At 45.9% G+C, this 18,786-nt stretch overlaps 1 protein-coding gene across 2 annotated transcripts in view; it reads left to right on the top strand.

Annotated features, from left to right (window-relative positions):
- The window catches only part of LOC146863797 (uncharacterized), a 317,162-nt gene that overhangs the window by 245,279 nt on the left and 53,097 nt on the right, over positions 1-18,786 (top strand). For both annotated transcript variants that reach the window (XM_085628095.1, XM_085628101.1), the window contains one exon: positions 9,556-9,742. In XM_085628095.1, coding sequence (XP_085484221.1) covers positions 9,556-9,742 — 187 coding nt within the window. The remainder of the gene's footprint in view (positions 1-9,555; positions 9,743-18,786) is intronic.

Here is an 18,786-nt window from a genome sequence, read left to right as displayed (position 1 = left end):
ACCCCTTCACTTCCTTCACCACTGATTCAACATTCTATCTATATTTTGTCCCTCCATTGCCTCCAAGCAGTCCTGATTGTGTTTCTGGAGTTGCACACATCCTCTTCCTGGAGTTGCTGCCTTACTTGTCTTATATGGGCATGAGTGGTATTTTAATTCCAGGATGGTACAACAATTAGGAAAATCAGTTTGGTATTTTTTCCCCTTATTAGTTCAGACTTTAAACAGGTAATGTAAGAAGGCCATATTCAAATGAATAACGATGATTCCCTATAACATTGTAGACAGATGGCTATATTTGTATGTTGGAATTAAAGGTAGCCACCTTACCTCTGCCCCAAAAAGTTCTGTGCAGTCAGCCTCTTCCCCTCTCAGACAAGCAGTGCTCTATGAAAGACGTTTTCTGTGTGGGGGCGGGTGGGGGGGGGGGGTATCTGCTCTTGTAGGGGGGGGGGGGGGGGGTATCTGCTCTTGTAAGGGCCCTGGCAGGCTCAGTGTGAAAGAGAGTCAGTCTGTGTCAACTCGGAGCTGCTCAAAGCAGGCTGCAAACTGCATCTGCTTTACAAGAGACACACCCTGGACAAACAAGGCGAGGGCACCCCTTCATATATGGAAGAGTGGGGCCTCCCCTGCATTTCGGGGGCAGCGGGGTGTCCGTTGCACCACTGTCTTTATCACACATACACAGACGTGAGCAACAAGGCATGCATTGCTAAAGCCAATAGGTCTCGCCTTTGAGACTATTCACTTTTTGAATGTTTTTCAGCCGTGATGTACAGCCTCTCCCCCAATGCTGCGAAGAGTGGCTACATAAGAAAAAAAAAACATGACGTAGCTGGCTACATCATTTATAGGCAAACATTTCTGAGAGGTGCTAATCTTCCGCAGTGTGATGTTTCTTACTATAGTAATAGAATCCACACTGCCCAGGAATATTTGCATCAGTGAAGCACATTTATTGCAGTGCACTTCTATAATGTAAGTATTCAGCCAATGCTCACTCTTCAATACTTGCAAGAATGTGACAGCCATGCAGGGAAAATTTACTTCATGAAGACGTAAGTAGTAAGGAGCTTGGATACTAAACTGTGAATGTAAAAAAAATTATAAATAAATGTTATTGTTAGAAAAAAATCTCGCAAAGAAAAGTGTGCATAGCTCGTAAACATTTTAACAATTAATGGATAATTTTAATTGTTTAAAATATTTTACATTGCATTTCTGACCTGGCACTGAGCACTTGCGCAAGTAGGATGTGGAAAAATGCAAACAAAACTGACCCCAGCCATCAAAGCTGGTAAAGAAAGAGAGGTTGCAAAAGAATGCGACTCTCGGGTAGTGCTAGGCTAAGGCAAGTGCAGCTCGCAGCCCCCACAGGAACACACGCAATTGCAACAAATGGACAGGAAAGCTGGAGCCCATTAGCGGGAACATTTTATTTTACGTGGGTTTCCAAAATCATTGCATCTAAATTGGTTGACACTCTCTTCGTCCACTGAAATGTTACTAGTGATGGCGCAAACACTTGACTCATTTGCAGTCAGTCCATAAGAATGCCCCTTGCGCGTGCATGCCTGCCCCTTGCGCGTGCATGCCTGCCTGACTACCATGTAGTATGTGACACTTCATGGGTAATCACCAATTTGATGCCTGCAATCTTGTTTGGCTTCAGTTTTTATGCTCTGACTTGCCTGCGCAGTTGTTGATAGACAATTATGTGAGCATCACTAGAGATAGGCTTTGTCTATGACCACATGTTGAGAGCCAGGGGTACATGTTTTTGATTGGACAGTTGTGTGCTTCCACAAAAAAGTGCCTGCCCTCCACTGCAGCTGTGATCATTTCTTTAATCCTGCTGGCTGAGGTTGGACTTTAAGGGGCACTCATTGCCATTCAGTAAAAGTGTCTTAGATTACTGGATAATTTATTCTGTGTGTCTTACTCTGGCAGCAGCACAGATGAGAGGAGGACAGTCATTAATCTACATGGATTTGTAGGTCTGGCTTGACAGTGCAACCGTCACCTAACTTTTCAACCTCCACTAATATTATTCAGCAGTTCTGTGCTGCCACAAAAAATGCATATTTATTTCTGTGCTATTTACTTGTACTGGCTCACATTACTATACAACATTCCTTTAAAGCCAGACCTATTGACATTGCTGATGCTAGTCTTTGCTGTGTAATCCGATCACGGAATAAATACAACCATTTGATTCTCAGGACTCTGCTAATTACAACTGCTGTCCAGCAGATGGCGGAAGAAGGCTGTTCTATATGACATCTCACTTTGTCCTGGTTAATGAAAGGCAGCAAGAGGAAGTTCCAAAGTTCTAGCAATTATATCAATATGTTCATATTTTGAAAGGCATGCATGGTGTAGCAGTTTAGTTGTTATCCCACACAACTGCCTCCCTTGCCCGGAAGAGCATCTTTACATTATATACTCTCTGGCCTGGCGTGGCCAGAGACCTTAAATAAACGGGCGGAAGTCGCACGGGACTTCCAGCCCATACCCTAATACTGGTGTGCGTGTCTCCTTATTATCTCTCCTGCCCACAGGCCGCAGTCAGGCGTTAATAATACAAAGGACGACACACTGGTGACGAGGGTGAGCACCTTGACCATCGTGTGCCGCCTACCATCGTAAGCTGCCGACCGGCATCATCATCTGGGCGCAGGTTCCTCATGCGGTGAGGAAGGCCTGCCGCGTCTGATCTCTGCGGCGCTGCCCAGATTATCACCTGCTGCCGATCGGGTGTAGCCTGCTGGTGTCCCTGGAGCACCCTACTGCTCGCGCACGAGCGCTGCTTCAGCATCGCGCATACGCGCGCACCGGCCTGCCCGACAGTCTGGCCCTCTCGCTCTGCAGCACGAAGAGCTTGCCACCTGCTGGCTGAAAGAGGTACTGCATGCAGTTTCCCAGTTATTACTAATGTGACTATGCACGTTTGGCCTGCAGCGTTGGGACTAGGATTTCTTTGCCCAATCATCCCTGCACAACCCGTTACCAGGCTGCATGAAGGGACTGTATCCTGGACAACCCTAGGGGAAAGTACTCACCCTTTCATACTCCCAGGCCTGTGAGGGGGACAACATCCCAATTTGCTGCAGCACTCCAGCGCCGTCCCAGTTTACATGAAGGAGGGGCCCCTGAGGAGACCTGCTCAGCCCCACATGCCACACCTAGCATTACAGGAGAAGTGATCAACCCCGGCGAAAGGTCGTGTTGCGCCCACACTACCGAGGCATCACCATGTCAGGTCCCGCGGCCCAACAAAATGCATCTCCTGCACAGCCAATAGCACAGAACATGTCGCAACACGCACAAATCACAGCGCTGCCCCTGTTCAGTGAGCTCATCGATCCTGCGACAGCGTCTCCGAGGTGGACAATTTGGATTAGAAGGCTCAACAACTACTTTACCGGCACTCGTGAGATGGACAGCGCAGTGAAAAGGTCGCTGTTGCTTCATTTTGGCAGGGAAGAAATATAGAAACTATTTGCACACCTTCCAGACACCGGCCCTTCCACTGATTACGACGCAGCTGTCAGGGTGTTAAACGCCCATTTTGACCCACAACTGAACCTGGATTACAAGCGTTTCAAACTGCGTCAAGCGCGTCAGAGAGAGGGTGAGACCATGGACGCTTTTCACGCTCGACTGCGAGAATTGGCCAGTACCTGCACAGACGACGATCAAAACAAGGAAGTAAGAGCCCAAGCAATCCAAGGGTGCCGCAACAAACATCTTCGGAACCTCATACTGCAACAACCAGGAATCACCCTGGAAGACATTCTTATCCTAGCAAGGTCACATGAACTGTCTGATGCCAGAGCTACTGTAATGGACGCCGCGCTTGCCCAGCAAGCAGAAAATCCAGTTACAATAAAGACTGAACGAGCAGATGCATTACGAACCCCAGCCAGCGGCACCCGAGGACGATAGGTGAACACAAACCCGCGAGGGTCACGCTGTGGCTACTGCGGTAACGAGGAACATCCAATGAGGAATGCCCTGCTCAAGGTCGGACATGCTCTAAATGCGGTATCCCCTATCACTATGCAAGCGTCTGCAGAGGAGGAGCCCGAAGCAGAGGAGCTCAAGGAAGACGTCCGCAGTCCAAGTCAGTAAGACATCTTTCGCTCGAGGAGGCGGACAAGCCTAAAGGGCCGAATGTTCCAGCTAATCGGAGGCCATACCTAGAAGACTCATCCACAGAGGACGAGGCGGAAGCCTACATGATATCCTTTGCAAGTGACCTGAAAAGAAGACGGAGGCCCCAACCGATGTGCGCCATCAAAATTGCAGGAACCCCAGTAACGGTTGTAATTGACACAGGGGCATCCGTAAACGTAATGGGTTGCCAGCAGTATAAACAACTAAAGCCGAGACCGGCATTAATCCCATTGAATGTAAAAATCCTGACGTATGGAAGTCAGAAGCCACTACCCCTCAAAGGGAAGATGATGGTGCAAATCAAGTCGGACACTCACAAGGTCACCACGACGTTCCACGTCATAGACCGAGAATCAGACATCTTAGTGAGCAGTCACACAGCAGAAGATCTGGGGCTGGTGACATTTGCCAACGCGGTCAAGACCCTACAGGCCGACGATATACTCGAGCTATTCCCACAACTCTTCAAAGGCCTTGGATGTATGAAACGAGACCCCGTGAAATTGCCCATTGACAAAGCAGTAAAACCAGTTGCCCTGCAACACCGTCGTATACCTTTTCATCTCAGTCCACTCGTCGAGCAAGAGCTGTGGAACCTAGAGCAGCAGGGAGTGATCGAAAAGGTCACGGGACCGACGCCATGGGTGTCGCCTATGGTCATAGCCGAGAAACCGAAACAGCCAGGAAAGATACGTCTCTGCATTGACATGCGCATGCCAAATCAAGCAATAAGGCTGGAGAGACACCTTACCCCAATGGTTGATGGCATACTAGCTGATCTAAAAGGGCCCGATGGTTTTTCTAAACTCTACCTCAACGCAGGATACCACCAGCTGAAGCCGGCGGAGGAAAGTAGTTATATTACAACCTTCTCGACTCACCTGGGGCTACGCCGCCATAAAAGACTAAATTTTGGCAAATCTTCGGCAGTAGAAATCTTTCAAAACGCCGTCCGGGAGATGCTATTGGGGCTCCAGGGAGTCCTCAACGTCAGTGACGATATACTTATTCACTCAGCAACACTTGAGGAACACCATCGTCATCTCAGAGCCACTCTACAACGTTTAGTTGACCATGGTGTAACACTCCACCGGGACAAATGTCAATTCTTCCCAAAGTCCATTGAATTATTTGGCTACATATTCAGCAAAGAAGGAGTACAGGTAGACCCCAGGAAGTCGCAAGCCATTCAGCAAGCACCAGCATCCAACACATCATCAGAAGTCCAGAGCTTTCTGGGCATGGCCACATACTGTGGACGGTTCATACTGAGCCTGGCTACGGTAGCCGAACCGTTAAGAGCCATCACCAAGAATTACGCAGTGTAGCAATGGGGGAGAGAAGAGGAAGAAGCATTCCAAAAGGTCAAGTTGACCCTGTTGAGCAAAACCACCATGGCCTACTTTGACACTACACGACGCACGGAAGTAGTAGTGGACGCCAGCCCCGTGGGGTTAGGGGCATTCCTCGCTCAAGAAGTAGAGCCAGGGAAGTGGGTTTCTTTAGCCTTCGCAAGCAAAGCGCTAACACCAACCGAAGCTCGTTCCTCCCAAATTGAACGAGAGGCACTAGCCATCAAGTGGGCTTGTAACCATTTTCATCTATACATCTGCGGACATCCTTTCAAAGTTAGATTTGTGGAGTGGTGCACCGCTCGTTATTGAAACAAGTGGTAGTTAATTAGTCTATTAATCTTGTGACGTTAAAAGTCTTGAATAATTCTTTATTTTAAAAAATTCCAGCCAACGCGTTTCGTTCATGAGAATGAACTTCTTCAGGGCATGCGTATACAATCCTGGTTGAGGAAAACGATAGTATAGGGTGGTAGTCCGGGCTGCTCTTGCTTTTTACAATTTTGAAGTCCTCCCTATTTGAGTTATCTGCTGCAGTGGCAGCTGATAAAGAAAGGGGGTGGCTGGGCAGGGTATGAGTATAAAAAGAAAAATTAGCTTATTTCTCCTCGGTGCCGTCTTCCTTTGCCGTCTGTCCTTGCTTCTCCTAACCGAAGCACACAGGTTTCCCTAATCCAATCACTACGCTGATATCTCCATGACAGTAGCGTCGTGATTGGTCTGAGCACTGTGACTCAGCGCTCAGACGGGGACTGCGAGCCTGTGCATGATCTTCACCCAGGCTGTGCACTGCAGCTCGGTGGAGCACATTCAATGGTAATAACATTCTGTTATTATTTGATTTTTCCTTTTTTGCTCTGCTGAAAAATAGTGGGGCGATGCTCCTAAGCCTTAGCGGAGGAGCTGCCGCTGGTCTGCTGCTGTAATTTTCTCCATCGTGTGGTGTTAATTCTGCAAGATACGCTCAATGTTCTTTTTTTTTTAACCATTCAGCTGAAATAGCTTTGATGGTCAATCAATCAATCAGTTTTCTTGTCACCCGTTAGGGTCTCAAGGAGATGTTCCTGTTCTTAGATTTCATTTAGATGGATTATAATCTGCTCTTGTAGATTTCATGAGTGTCAGGCTTGAGTTTGGATTTGCGGTGACATAAGTGCCAATTAGAAGGTCATAGTGGGAACTAGTCTTCAAAATGAGTGATGTAAAAAACAATTATGAATCCGTAGGTGCCAATTGAAACACTAAATGTGTAATTAATAGAATGTATGTTATGTGTTTTGTGTACTTGTCTAGTGCACTATGACCCGAGGGTATCCTGGCGCAGACACAGTAGCAATCTGGGCCTAGCTGAAGACTGGCCTAGTTGAAGGGCTATGTCATCATCTTCTTGTGGAATTCAAAAATTAACGAGGCGGCAATATTTTCGAGTTATCCTTAAAATGTTTTCTGAAGGCTATTTGTGCATAATTTGTGTGTTGCATCTTTGGGCTGGTTTTAGGCTAAAACTGGTCTTCGTTGGACTGAAATTTGGTAAGTCATATAAATGTCACAAGGCATTCCCAGCAGAGGCTTGGGAACCTGTGGCTGGTGCTGTTTTCCAGGTCGACTATGGGGAAGGTTTGTGTTTTGTGAAAATAGTGTTTAAAGCACTTTCAAAGACAGGTCTGTATCTCTGCATGTCCTTTTGCACACACTTTTTGTGGTTCAGTCGCGATGCGTTTGTCATTTAAACAATGGTGATATTACTTCTTGAGGGCCTGTTACTGCCCACCTACATGTGAAGTACTTGTTAACTTCTAAAGTAATGAGTAGATTGGGATGGGAATGGTTTGTCACAATTGCATGAAGTAAATCTGCTACTTATGGATACTGGTCCTTAACATCAGTGAAATGAGCATTATGCTAATAAGGGAAACGAGCCCACAATCCCACTGCTAAGCAGGCTCGGGAAGGAGGCTCAGGGCCTCATAAGGAGTAGCAGGGAAACCTGTGTGTGGGAAGGGACACTCTCCTCTTCCAGTCAACTCTGTACCCCCGCACAAAGCAACAATCACTGCAGATTATTGACTCCAGAAAGGGGGTGAGATGTGGACCCAGGAGTACCAGATCCCTCTCCATTGCGCATTCCCAATTCCAGGCCTTCACTGCTTCCATTTATCACCTGCTTTGAGAAGGTGGAGAGGGCAGTGGAAGGCGTGCTGCGTGTCGGTTGCCAGAGGCCAGAGGGCAGTGAAAGGAGGGCACAACTTGGCACAGCTATGCTTGGGGAGCTTTCTCCATGGTGTGGAGGAGTGCAAGGGCTGGGCTGCCTCCAGCCCCTGTCAGAGTCTCCCATGTTTCACAAGGTGGGGATTTGCACCTTCTGAAAGTGCGTCCGAAGTTTCCAGACCTGGAATAAAGAAGGGACCGATTTAGACCCTGGTGGTCATTTCCTTTGCCTCCCTGGTCAGTCTAACGGCCAACACATTAAGAGATCACTGCCTGTCCAGCAGTGACCTTCGTGCCTTCACAGGAGCTGCCACCATGGTGGTTTCTGTGAAGGCACAGAAAGTTAGGAGTACTGTCACCATCTTTTAGGTGGCTGTGCACTAGTGCTTAATTTGTTTAAAAATAAATAAGTGCCAGGGCCCTCGTGGGGAGGCCAATGCAGCATGCACCACCCATTGCCTCTGCGGCCACTGCCAATGACAGCACTAACACACTACTAATCGTCACACTCTTAAAAATGTGACAATTCCAGCCCCCCAAAGCTATAAAAACGGCCTGGGTGGAAGGTATTAGTCATTTATATCTTGTATTGAATGAATAAACTTCTATTGTGTTCATCTCTAAATTTGACTGACAGCGCCACTGTGTGGTAAACTGTCATAAGTGCTGGTGTTGACAATTAAGTGCCAGTGCCAAGCCCTGGAACCACCGGCTCAAATTAAGCACTGCTGTGCACCAAAGTTTTTGTTTTTCAGAAACAAACCACCAGAGCGGGAGTTTGGTTCTAAAAACAAAAAATTACTGGCGCAACACCCTGGAGTGTTTTTCCAAGGGTGTTTGGGATAAAAAAAAAAGTTTCTGATCTTTGCAAACAAATAAAAATGGACATGAGACCTTTCAATCTAATTATGTCTGGCAGTCTGATGGCCTTTATTCAACAGCCTGACTCCCCTGGGTCATCAGAGGAGGTTTACCAATGGCACAGACTACATGGACACCGCCGTCAGAATACTACTATGCATGTGACTCAAAATACAGCTGTCGGCTAAAGGGTATTGGAGACAGAGTACTCTGTTTGTGACAAAGTACCCCATCTGCTGAATTCTAAATCAATCCCCAAGTCTATATACAGAGAGTAGCCTGTACCACCCGGAGCAGTATTCTTACCGGCACTCTTACTCCAGTTAGCTAATAAGAGGCCTAAATGTCAGCGGCGGCTCCTCTGCAATGGCGGAGGAGCGTCGCCCACTGCTTTAGCTCAGAACCAGCAAATGAAAAATAAAACGACTGTGAGCCAGCGCTGTAGGAAGGGGGGGTACGAGTCATTGCAAAGGGGGAGAAGAGTGCAATGTGACTTCCTCAGTGCGCATATGTGTTTTGGCCAGCTGTCTCAGGCCGACCAAAACACACATGCGCACTTAGGTTTCTCCAGCCCGATTGTATTGAGCAGCCGGGCTGGAGAAATCCCACAGACCTCCTGAGTGGAGCGTCTTTGCAACCTGCTTTTGCCAATCGCCGCACTGCTCTCCTATGAGAGAAGTGCAGGGATTGGATGGGAGCCTGTCCCAGAGACTGAAAGGAAGCGCAATGTGACACAGGAGTCGAGGCGGCCGTCGGCTTCAGGTAAGTAGGTAAGTTCTTTTTTAAAATTAATATTTTATTATTAATCCCCCCTCCCTGCGCGTGATGCGGCCCCCTCCCATGTTCCATCCACCACCCACCACCCTTTGTATGTGACTGTCGCCACTGCCAAATGTGTAAGTTTTACAGTAGTGTAAATAAAAAAATATTGACTCTAAACATATTTCTTTTTCAGCTGAACATCACAGCCTGGAGTGACTACAATAAAACTTTCCTGGAGACAGAATTTGTGACAGTGAATTCCTCGGTCACTGAGTACACAGTGGAGAGATATGATACAAACTACAAAGCAAGGATCCGGGGATTGACATCTGCGGGACTGGGAAAGGCGTTAACATGGACATTTACGACAAAAATATCAGGTAACAGCTGTTCCAGTGTATATGATACCCCGAGATATTAAATCACATGGAGTGGCATCTGTCGGACAGTAAGGGGCAGATTTATGTTAGACTTGCGCCACTTTTACGCCGCCGTTGCGTCACTTTTGTGCCATGTTGCGCCTTATTTACAACGTGACGCATCTAGGGAGATGCGTCACGTTGTAAAGCCCTGCGCTACTTTAAACCTGCGTCAGGTTTAATGTATGCAGGGTGGGCGTTCCATCGGAAAAAGCCTCGGAAAAGTGACGAAGTGAAATCTACAAGATTTCACTCAGTCACTTTTCCGACGCTGCTGCGTCAAAACCTTGCGCCTGCTTGAAGCAGGCATAAGGCATGACGCAGCATGTTAGGTATGGGCAGCCCCTAAACATTGCTGGAGTTGCGTCGTGCTTGCGACGCGACTCCAGCAATGCGCCGCCCTTCCGCCATCAGATGCGTCACGCATCTGTTTATCCTTGTGCCACGATGCGCTGCATTGTAAATGCGGCGCATCTGTGGTGGCGCAAGGGTAAACTTGCGTGACGCATCTTTCCTGGCGCATCCCTGCTGATTTGCAGGGATGCGCCAGGAAACATAAATCTGCCCCTAAATATTTACTGTGTGTAGCATTAGAAGATAGGTTTTCATTCTAGCCCCCCTACTAGCCTATGTGATAGTTCTGCGGTTGTCTTGTCTGCGGTACCCTGGGGTGGATTAGCAAGGGGGTTAGATACACATCAAGTTAGGCATACAATAACTTAGGAACCACAAGCCCATATATTTTCCAAAGTTTGCTGTTACCCTGTTTTGCTCTTAGTTGACTGTTTTTCTCTTCTGCCTTCAACAAGTGAGCGTACTAACCAAGACAGGGGCCTCAGTTATGGTATGCATTGTGCATTGTATTTCAGAACCACAGATTTCAGTGATTTTTCATTTTGTTGTTGTTCACTGAACCATAACTAACCTTTAACTATGTTTGTTAGTGGATTTATGGTTGATAATGCTATACTACACCAGGAGGTCTGAGACTTCCCTTGTTGGCCAATGCTAGCCGTTCCCAGCCTTAAGTCGAGCACAGCAGGGTTGCTCAAGAGCCTTGTGCGCTTTGCGCAACTCCTGTGGCTGGCAAACTGATGCAGATTACTGCTTTTGCCGGGAGCAGTGGAGTTTGACTGCAAACCAAAACCCATACCCAACTCCTAGGGCGAGCAAACCTGAGCAGTGTCTTTAATTTTGGATAGGAAAGATTAGCTGCAGAGCCTGGCAGCAGGGCATGCCCTGGTCCCAACCCCTGTGACAACTGGCCCTGGCAACTCTATCTATTTTTGTTAGTTTGTTTTTTAATGAAAAACTTATTTATTTATATAGTTTTTATTTTTGGGGGTTTGCAGACCCCTGAAACTAGGTTCATGGTCTTTCAAAAGGCCATTTACAGGCCCAAACCACCCGTGAACAAAGGCATGGCACAGGGATATTTCTTAAATCATTTAAGGAATTTGGGTCCTCGAACTCTGCTCAAACCGCAGGACAGGATATGACATACCGGCCAGAGCTGCCTTCTTTGGAACTGGGGAAACTGGTTTGAATCTCGGCATCGGGTCGACATCCTGTGATTCAGGGCAAATCACTATTTCTCCTTGTACCCACAAAGTAATAATGACTATGGGCGCGATTCACAGAACTAATCTGAGACAAAATCCTAAAATTGCTACTTTTGGTATTCACAGAATGCACTTACTACTTTTGGTTAAACTTACTACTTTTGGTATTCACAGAAGGTATTTAGTAGTAGTAAACTAACTTTACTACTACTAAATGCCTTCTGGGAATACCAAAAAGTAGTAAATTTAGGATTTTGGCTCAGATTAGTTCTGTGAATCGGGCCCTATGTCTTTGTTTACCATAATTGGTGCTCATGTAAAGTGGTCCAATTACTTCGGGTTAAGATTGTGCTGCATAAAACTGCAAAAAAAAAGAAAAAAGTAAGAGAAAATCATCAAAGTTAACGCTGCCTAGTGTCCCTGAAGGTCTATGGGGCATAATTATAGAATAGTGGCGCAGTGCAGCTCAGCAAGTCACTTTGCTGAGCTGGACTGCATCACTGGGAAAGGGCAGGCATGTTCCCCCTGCGCTGGCGCCGTTTCGGCAACTTAGCACCAATGCAGGCACCCTTGCACCATGGTGCAAAGGTGCCTCTGTTGTAGGCAGGATTGTTTTTGCTCTGGAAGGTGCTCCTTCCTGCACAAAAGCAATCCTGAGAGGATTTCTCCTCTTTCTATGTGTGCTGCACAATGCAGCACATATAGGAAGAGGAAGTCACAAGGAGAAACAGAGATATTTCTCCTGGTTACGCCTCTCCTTTGGCAGGCGTATCTTTCTGGTGCAGTCCCAAGTTTACCAGGTTTGGTAAATCTGGGAATGCGTCATAAACCATGGGAGCTGCGTGGGAACATCCACGTAGCGCCCATGGAACGCCTCCCTTGCACAGAGTTCTGCAATACGTTGCATTACTCTATACTTTTGAAGCCATTCAAAGGCAAGCAAAGTGTCTTTGAGTAGCTCCAAAATATGACTTAGAGGTTTAAGTCATGCATGTGCCACGGTGGGTGGTGCAAGCATGATGCAAATCTCTCATAAACATGCCCCTTAGTTTAGCAAGGAATGCATGCCTTCCTAGGCTACCATAGAAAATCAGAAATGGTTTTATCTAATGCTCTAAAGAAGTCATTAGAGAGGCTTATAGATAGCATAAAATGTTAGCTCTAGGGGAAATGATAATTTTTATAACTACTGCCTTTCCCATGAGGTAAAATATTTGGGTGACCAAAAATCTAAGAGTTATTTATATTTTTTTAGCATTGTTTTTTCTATGTAAGTAGGTTGCTGTTTCTTCTATTGGGGATCGGTTGAGTGGCCATTTGCCCTGCTTGGAAATGCACCAGTTTAGTGGGACGAACTTGTATTTTTTTAAGGATGATCTCTAACTGGCTTTCATTTGTGTAAACCGCTCAGCGGTTAATTAATCTTTGTAACCCTACTCTGGTGTTACTAAGAAGGTGCAGGTCATCCGGGTAGAAGATATTGTATATAGGCAGACCACCGATGCTCGGGTAGGGACCACCAGCTCGTCAGGGGCTGGAGAGAGGTCTGAGATGTACAGATCGAAAAGGAGCGGCGCAAGCACGCACCCTTGTTCCAAGCCAATCATTGTGCCCACCTCCCGTGACAGGTGGATCCTGTCCCCGACCTTGATTTTGCGCAAGTATTTGTATAAAGGAGCCTAATTCCCTCTATAGGTTGTGCGGAATCCCCCAGCGCTGTAGCTTTTTCCGCAGCTCATCCCATGGTACACGATCAAACGCCAATTTAAAGTCAACCAAACACATTTACAGGGGCGTGCGAGTGTCAGTAGCTGTTCTCATGACTGTTGTAAAATGGCCCACTCTGAAGGGTTACCACAAACATTCTGCCTTCCTCGACCTCATCCTCTTTCCTGACCTCGTTTTTGCTGGCTTTAGGACTCTGCACACTTTATCACTGCTAACCAGTGCTAAAGTGCATGTACTCTCTCCCTAAAATATGGTATCATTAGCTCCCACCCAATTGGCATATTTAATTTACTTATAAGTCCATTGTAAAGTGCACTACATGTGCCCAGGGCCTGTAAATTAAATGCTACAAGTTGGCCTTCAGCATTGCTTATGCCACCCACTTAAGTAGCCCTTTAACCATGTCTCAGGCCTGCCACTGTACGGCCTGTGTGTGCAGTTTACTGCCACTTTGACTTGGCGTTTAAAACTACTTGCCAAACCTAAACTTCCCTCATATTACACATGTCACCCCTAGGTAGCCCATAGGGCAGGGTGCTGTGTAAGTAAAAGGTAGGACATGTACTTGTAAGTTTTACAGGTCCTGGTAGTGACAAGCAGCTAAATTCATTTTTCACTACTGTGAGGCCTACTCCTCTCATATGCGAACATTAGGAAGTCCCTAAAATACTTTAAGCATTAATTCCTAAGTAGAAAAGAGTAGCTTTTTTATGTTTCATTTCTTTGGAATGGTAATGATAAATCATCTTTACTTGTGAAATATTAATAATAAATAATGACACCTGCTGTCCCAGTGCAACTGGTGGTGCAGCTCCTTCAATGGTCATTGGCCCCTGCAGTGCTGACCTTAACCTCAGGAGCTTTACTCCCACACCCAGGTAGCCTGCTCATAAGCAGTCCCTAACCGAAGGCCCCTTTAGCCCCACTGGCTAACAATGGGCCCCTGCACTCTACACTCGGCCACCCTAGTGCCGCTGGTGGAGTAACTCAAGTGCCTATCTAGACCTTGGAGAACCTTGGTCCTATCCTCCAAAACTCCCACTTGTTAGACGTTTATTTGTCTGAAAACCGATAACCATTTGTTCCCATAGAAACTCATGTTTTTAGACTCTGGGCCTAAAATGTTCTAAGTGTTGTACTGTTGTTTTGTACTGGAAAACAGAAACCCTAACTCAAAGGCAAGAAAAGTCTCACTTACCTTGAGTTGTTAGATCCCTAGGTGTGGTCGCTAGTCATACCACCCCCAGTACTCTAAAATTAGCTAAATAGTATACTACTAGTAATTACTGTGTAATTCAAACAAATGTATGACATTTCTATGCATACTTATACAACGCGTGCCATTACAACGCGGGTATTACTACGTTAGTACGCTTACAACGACCTACCATTACAATGCATTCTTTTACCACGAATATGCCTTTACCATGCATGACAAATACAGCGTAAAGGCATGCATGGTAAAGACATACACTTGGTAAAAGTGTGCAAAGTAAGCAACACTAGCCTGCCCTACCCTAAACCCTAAATCACTACCCCTACACAACCCCTCCCAACACCCAATCCTTTCCTTTCCCTACCCTAAACCACTACCCCTGCACGACCCCCGACCCCCATTCCTTTCCCTACCCTAAACCATGGAACACTACCCCTGCACGACCCTCCCCCAGTCGTCTCCCTACCCTAAACCCTATAATACTACCCCTGCACGACCTTCCCCCCGACCCTCAGTCCTCTCCCCACCCTAAAACACTACCCTGCATGACCCATCCAAACCCAGGCCTTTCCTTACCCTAAAACACTACCCCTGCACGACACTCCCCCTCAACCCACGGTCCTCTCCCTACCCTAAAACACTACCCTGCATGAACCCCCAAACCCCAGTCCTCTCCCTACCATAAACCTTAAAACACTACCCCTGCAGGACTCCCTGACCCCCACTCCTTCCCTACCCTAAAACACTTCCCATGCATGACCCCTGACCCCAATCGTTTCTCTGCCCTAAACCACTACCCTTACACGACCTCTGACCTCCTTTTACCTTAAAATAGTAACCCCCACCTCAGACCCAATCCCCCTTACCTCTCTCTACTCGTGGTTCCTCTCTCTCATCATGGTTCCTTAGTTCCCTCTAGTCACCTGAGGGGCGGTGCACATAGTTGTAAGGAAGCGGAAAAGACTCTGTTTCCTCACAACAACGTGAATCGCCTATATTTTTTTACAAAGTATTTGCTCTTACCATTTATACCTTTTCAACGAAATTCATTGTAAATGCATGCGTGGTAATAGCACATGCATTGTAAAGAAATGCGTAGTAAAGACTACACGTTGTTACAAAGCATGCATGGTAACGCTTGCTCTGTAATGGCATGCGGGGTGACAGTTGCGATGTAATTGCTGTTACCCAGGGGGATGGGTTGGGGGGTTGGTAGTGGGTTTTAATAATAATCACGTTTTTTGGTAGGGAAAATTGGGAAAAAACTAAAAAAAAGCGCAATCTCAATCTCAAGTGACATAATAGCCTCTAGTAGCAGCATTGGTAGTTGGTGTAGAGTGGGAAGGCAAGACAGTGATGGAGGATAGACCCACAAGGGGAGGGAAATTCCATCTTAACCTATTAACTTGGAATGTGAATGGGTTGAGGGTGAAAGGGAGACAACGCCTGATTTTGCAAAATCTAAAAAATAGTACAGCTAGTATCTTAATGTTACAGGAGACGCATCTATCACAGTCAGAATGTTTAACACTATTTGGAAAATTAAGATGGGTCGATAAGATCATTGCGACAGATCAGCAATGCTCTTCAAAAGGGGCTGCTGTAATATTTAAAAACAACTCAGGAGTAGAAGTAGTCAAGGCTCGAGTGGATAAGGAAGGGCGCTGGGGCATAGTAGCAATCAAATGCCAGGGGGCTAAATATACAATAGTCAGCTATTATGGGCCTAATAATGATGATGATATCACCCCCCTGAACAACCTATGTTTTGCATTAGCAGATTTTGATTCAGCTTTGATTTTGGGGGGAGACTTTAATGTACTTTTGAATAATAAACTTGACAGGTCCACCCCCAGAAACCAGGTAGCATTGCCGCGGGTTAAAACCCACCTTTGGCCATGCTGAAAAATCTTAACCTTATTGATATATGGCAGGAAAAAATGGGTGAGAAGAGAGAATACTCCTTCTATAGCAAGAAGAACTCCCACTATTCAAGAATAGATTACATGTTCATGGAGCATTCTGATCTGGACAAAATTCGCACAATGGAATATCTCCCCATACATCTATCCAAGCACGGCGCTATACTTCTGAAATTGGAACTCCCTACAGAAGTACTTCTGACAAGGTGGACCTTAAATAGAAGATTCCTTTTACAGCCCTCAACTCCAGGCTTTTTAAAGTTAGAATCTGCCCGGTTTTTCCAGGAGAATTTAGGGTCAACTAGTATACATGTGGTGTGGGATACTTTCAAGGCCTGCCTGAGGGGAATATTAAAAGGAGCGGTAGTGGGCTGGGATAGGGCGGAGAAAAAAGAACTAGCCGACCTAGAAATAGACTTAGCGGGGGCAGAGACCGATTTAAAAGCTAGTGGTTCTCCCGGAGCAGATAATATAAATTAAGAAAGTTGAAGAATTGCAGTTGAGGTTTAAACTGAGGTCTGAGGAAATCCTACGTCAAAAGTGGGAGACTAGTAAAATGAGTGACTTCGAACAGGGGGAGAATTGTGGTAAACTCCTGGCAATGAAAGGTAGGGTTTGATAGAGCCAATAACTATATCACTAAAATTAAAATGGGTTCTCAAATCCTGGAAGATAAGGGTAGTATAGCATCCGCTTTCACGCAATTTTTTCAGGAACTTTATGAGGATCATCTCCAGGTGTCAGAAGACCACATGGATAGGTGGGTTAGAGACAAATACCCCCCTACATTAGCCGTGGGTAGTCATGGAATCCTTACGTCAGCAATAACAAGACTAGAGATTTCAACTATCTTAGATGCTGGGAGGAAGGTGAAGGCAGCAGGCCCGGATGCAATTCCGATTAAGGTCTATATGATTTTGAGAGAGGAGATCATGCCGGTATGGTTGGAATTGTTTAATAGCATTCCATACGGTACTTCCCCTTTGCCTGATTCCTGGAGCAATGCAGTTATTGCACTGATTTTAAAGCAAGGGAAGAACCTAGCCCAGTGCCAGCCATATCAACCAATTTCTTTGCTAAACGTGGACTATAACGTTTTTGCTGGGATTCTAAATGCTCGGCTTAGTAAAGTTGTTGGGTCGATAATCCATCAGGACCAAAAGGGCTTCTTGCGTGGCCGCCAGATGTGAGATTTAACACAGACTTTAATAGGGTCCATTGACCTTGCCTCGACACAGGGCCTTCCTCTCTCAATCATCACTGTCGACACAGCCAAGGCCTTCGACCGGGTGAACTGGTTATTCTTGGATAGGGTGTTGAAGGTCTTTGGCTTCCCCGACAGTTTTAGGCTAGTACTGAAAGAAATATATAAATCCCCACGGGCTCAGATTCTGGTCAATCGAACTCTCTCCCCGTAGTCAAGATTGGGCGTGGAACTAGGCAGGGCTGTCCCCTTTGCCCCATTTTATTCGATCTATATATAGAACCACTAGCCCAGAGTATAAGGCTAAACAAGAAGATTGTTCCCTTTGAGATAAATGGGCATATACGAAAGTTAGCATTGTATGCTGATGATTTGATCCTTTTATCATCCAATGTTAGCATTACACTCCCGAAGCTTGAGGTCGAAGCCCAAACCTTTGGAAATTTGTCAGGTTATGAGATAAATAATGAGAAAACCGAGATCATGGCCTGGAATATAAATGACGTGAAGGGGAGTTTTGCTAAAGAACTTAGATATTTAGGAGTTATAATTATTCAAACTGCTTTTTAAAGTGATACCTACCTGTAATAATTGCAAATACATCCTCAATTGCATTTCTGTGTAAAGGTTTATAATTGAAAGTATATTGTACACACCAAGTCCTGCTTGGTTCTAGAAATAATATACAAGTATACCTTTTTTTATACTTACCCAATTGGTCTGGAATTAGTCTTTGAGTGTGTGCTATCGTTCTTGATTGAATGAATACAATAAATGCTTAACACCCCCTCTGGATAAGCCTAACTGCTAGCCCACACTACCACAAAGACAGCTGTTAGTACATATCTAATTTAGCCTCTGCTATACCACTGGGGACTCCCTGGACTCTATGCCCACTATACCTTACTTTGGTATGGTATATACAGAGCCAGCTTCCTACACGGAATGTCTCACCTGTGTTGTTACATCTGTTAGAGAGCAAAACGTCAATCTGGGTATCGTCAGCAAAGGATACCAGTGAAAACCCAAAAGATTTGATCACGCTGGCCAGAGGTGTAACATGAATTTTAAACATTGTAGGGCTCAGTGATGAGCCCTAATGGACACCACAGGGCAAGGAGAAAGGCTCTGATATAAATTCATTAAGGGCATTGCTTGAACACGATCTTCAAGGAAGGAGCAAAGCAAGGCCGAGGAAGCATCTTTGATCCCGCTGCTCTGGAGACGGTCAATCAACAAATCGCCTGTGTCAAATGCTGCAGACAAATCAAGTAGGATAAGGGCTGCTCTGCCTCCCTTATCTAATGTTGTCCTAATTTCCTCTGTAGCCACAATTAGCACTAATTCGGTGCTGTGGCCACTTCTAAATATAA

This window comes from Triturus cristatus, chromosome 2_1, assembly GCF_964204655.1.
Source record: "Triturus cristatus chromosome 2_1, aTriCri1.1, whole genome shotgun sequence".
Taxonomy (NCBI): Eukaryota; Metazoa; Chordata; class Amphibia; order Caudata; family Salamandridae; genus Triturus; species Triturus cristatus.
The sequence above is the reverse complement of the archived record's forward strand: the minus strand, read 5'-3'. Positions and strand labels throughout refer to the sequence as shown.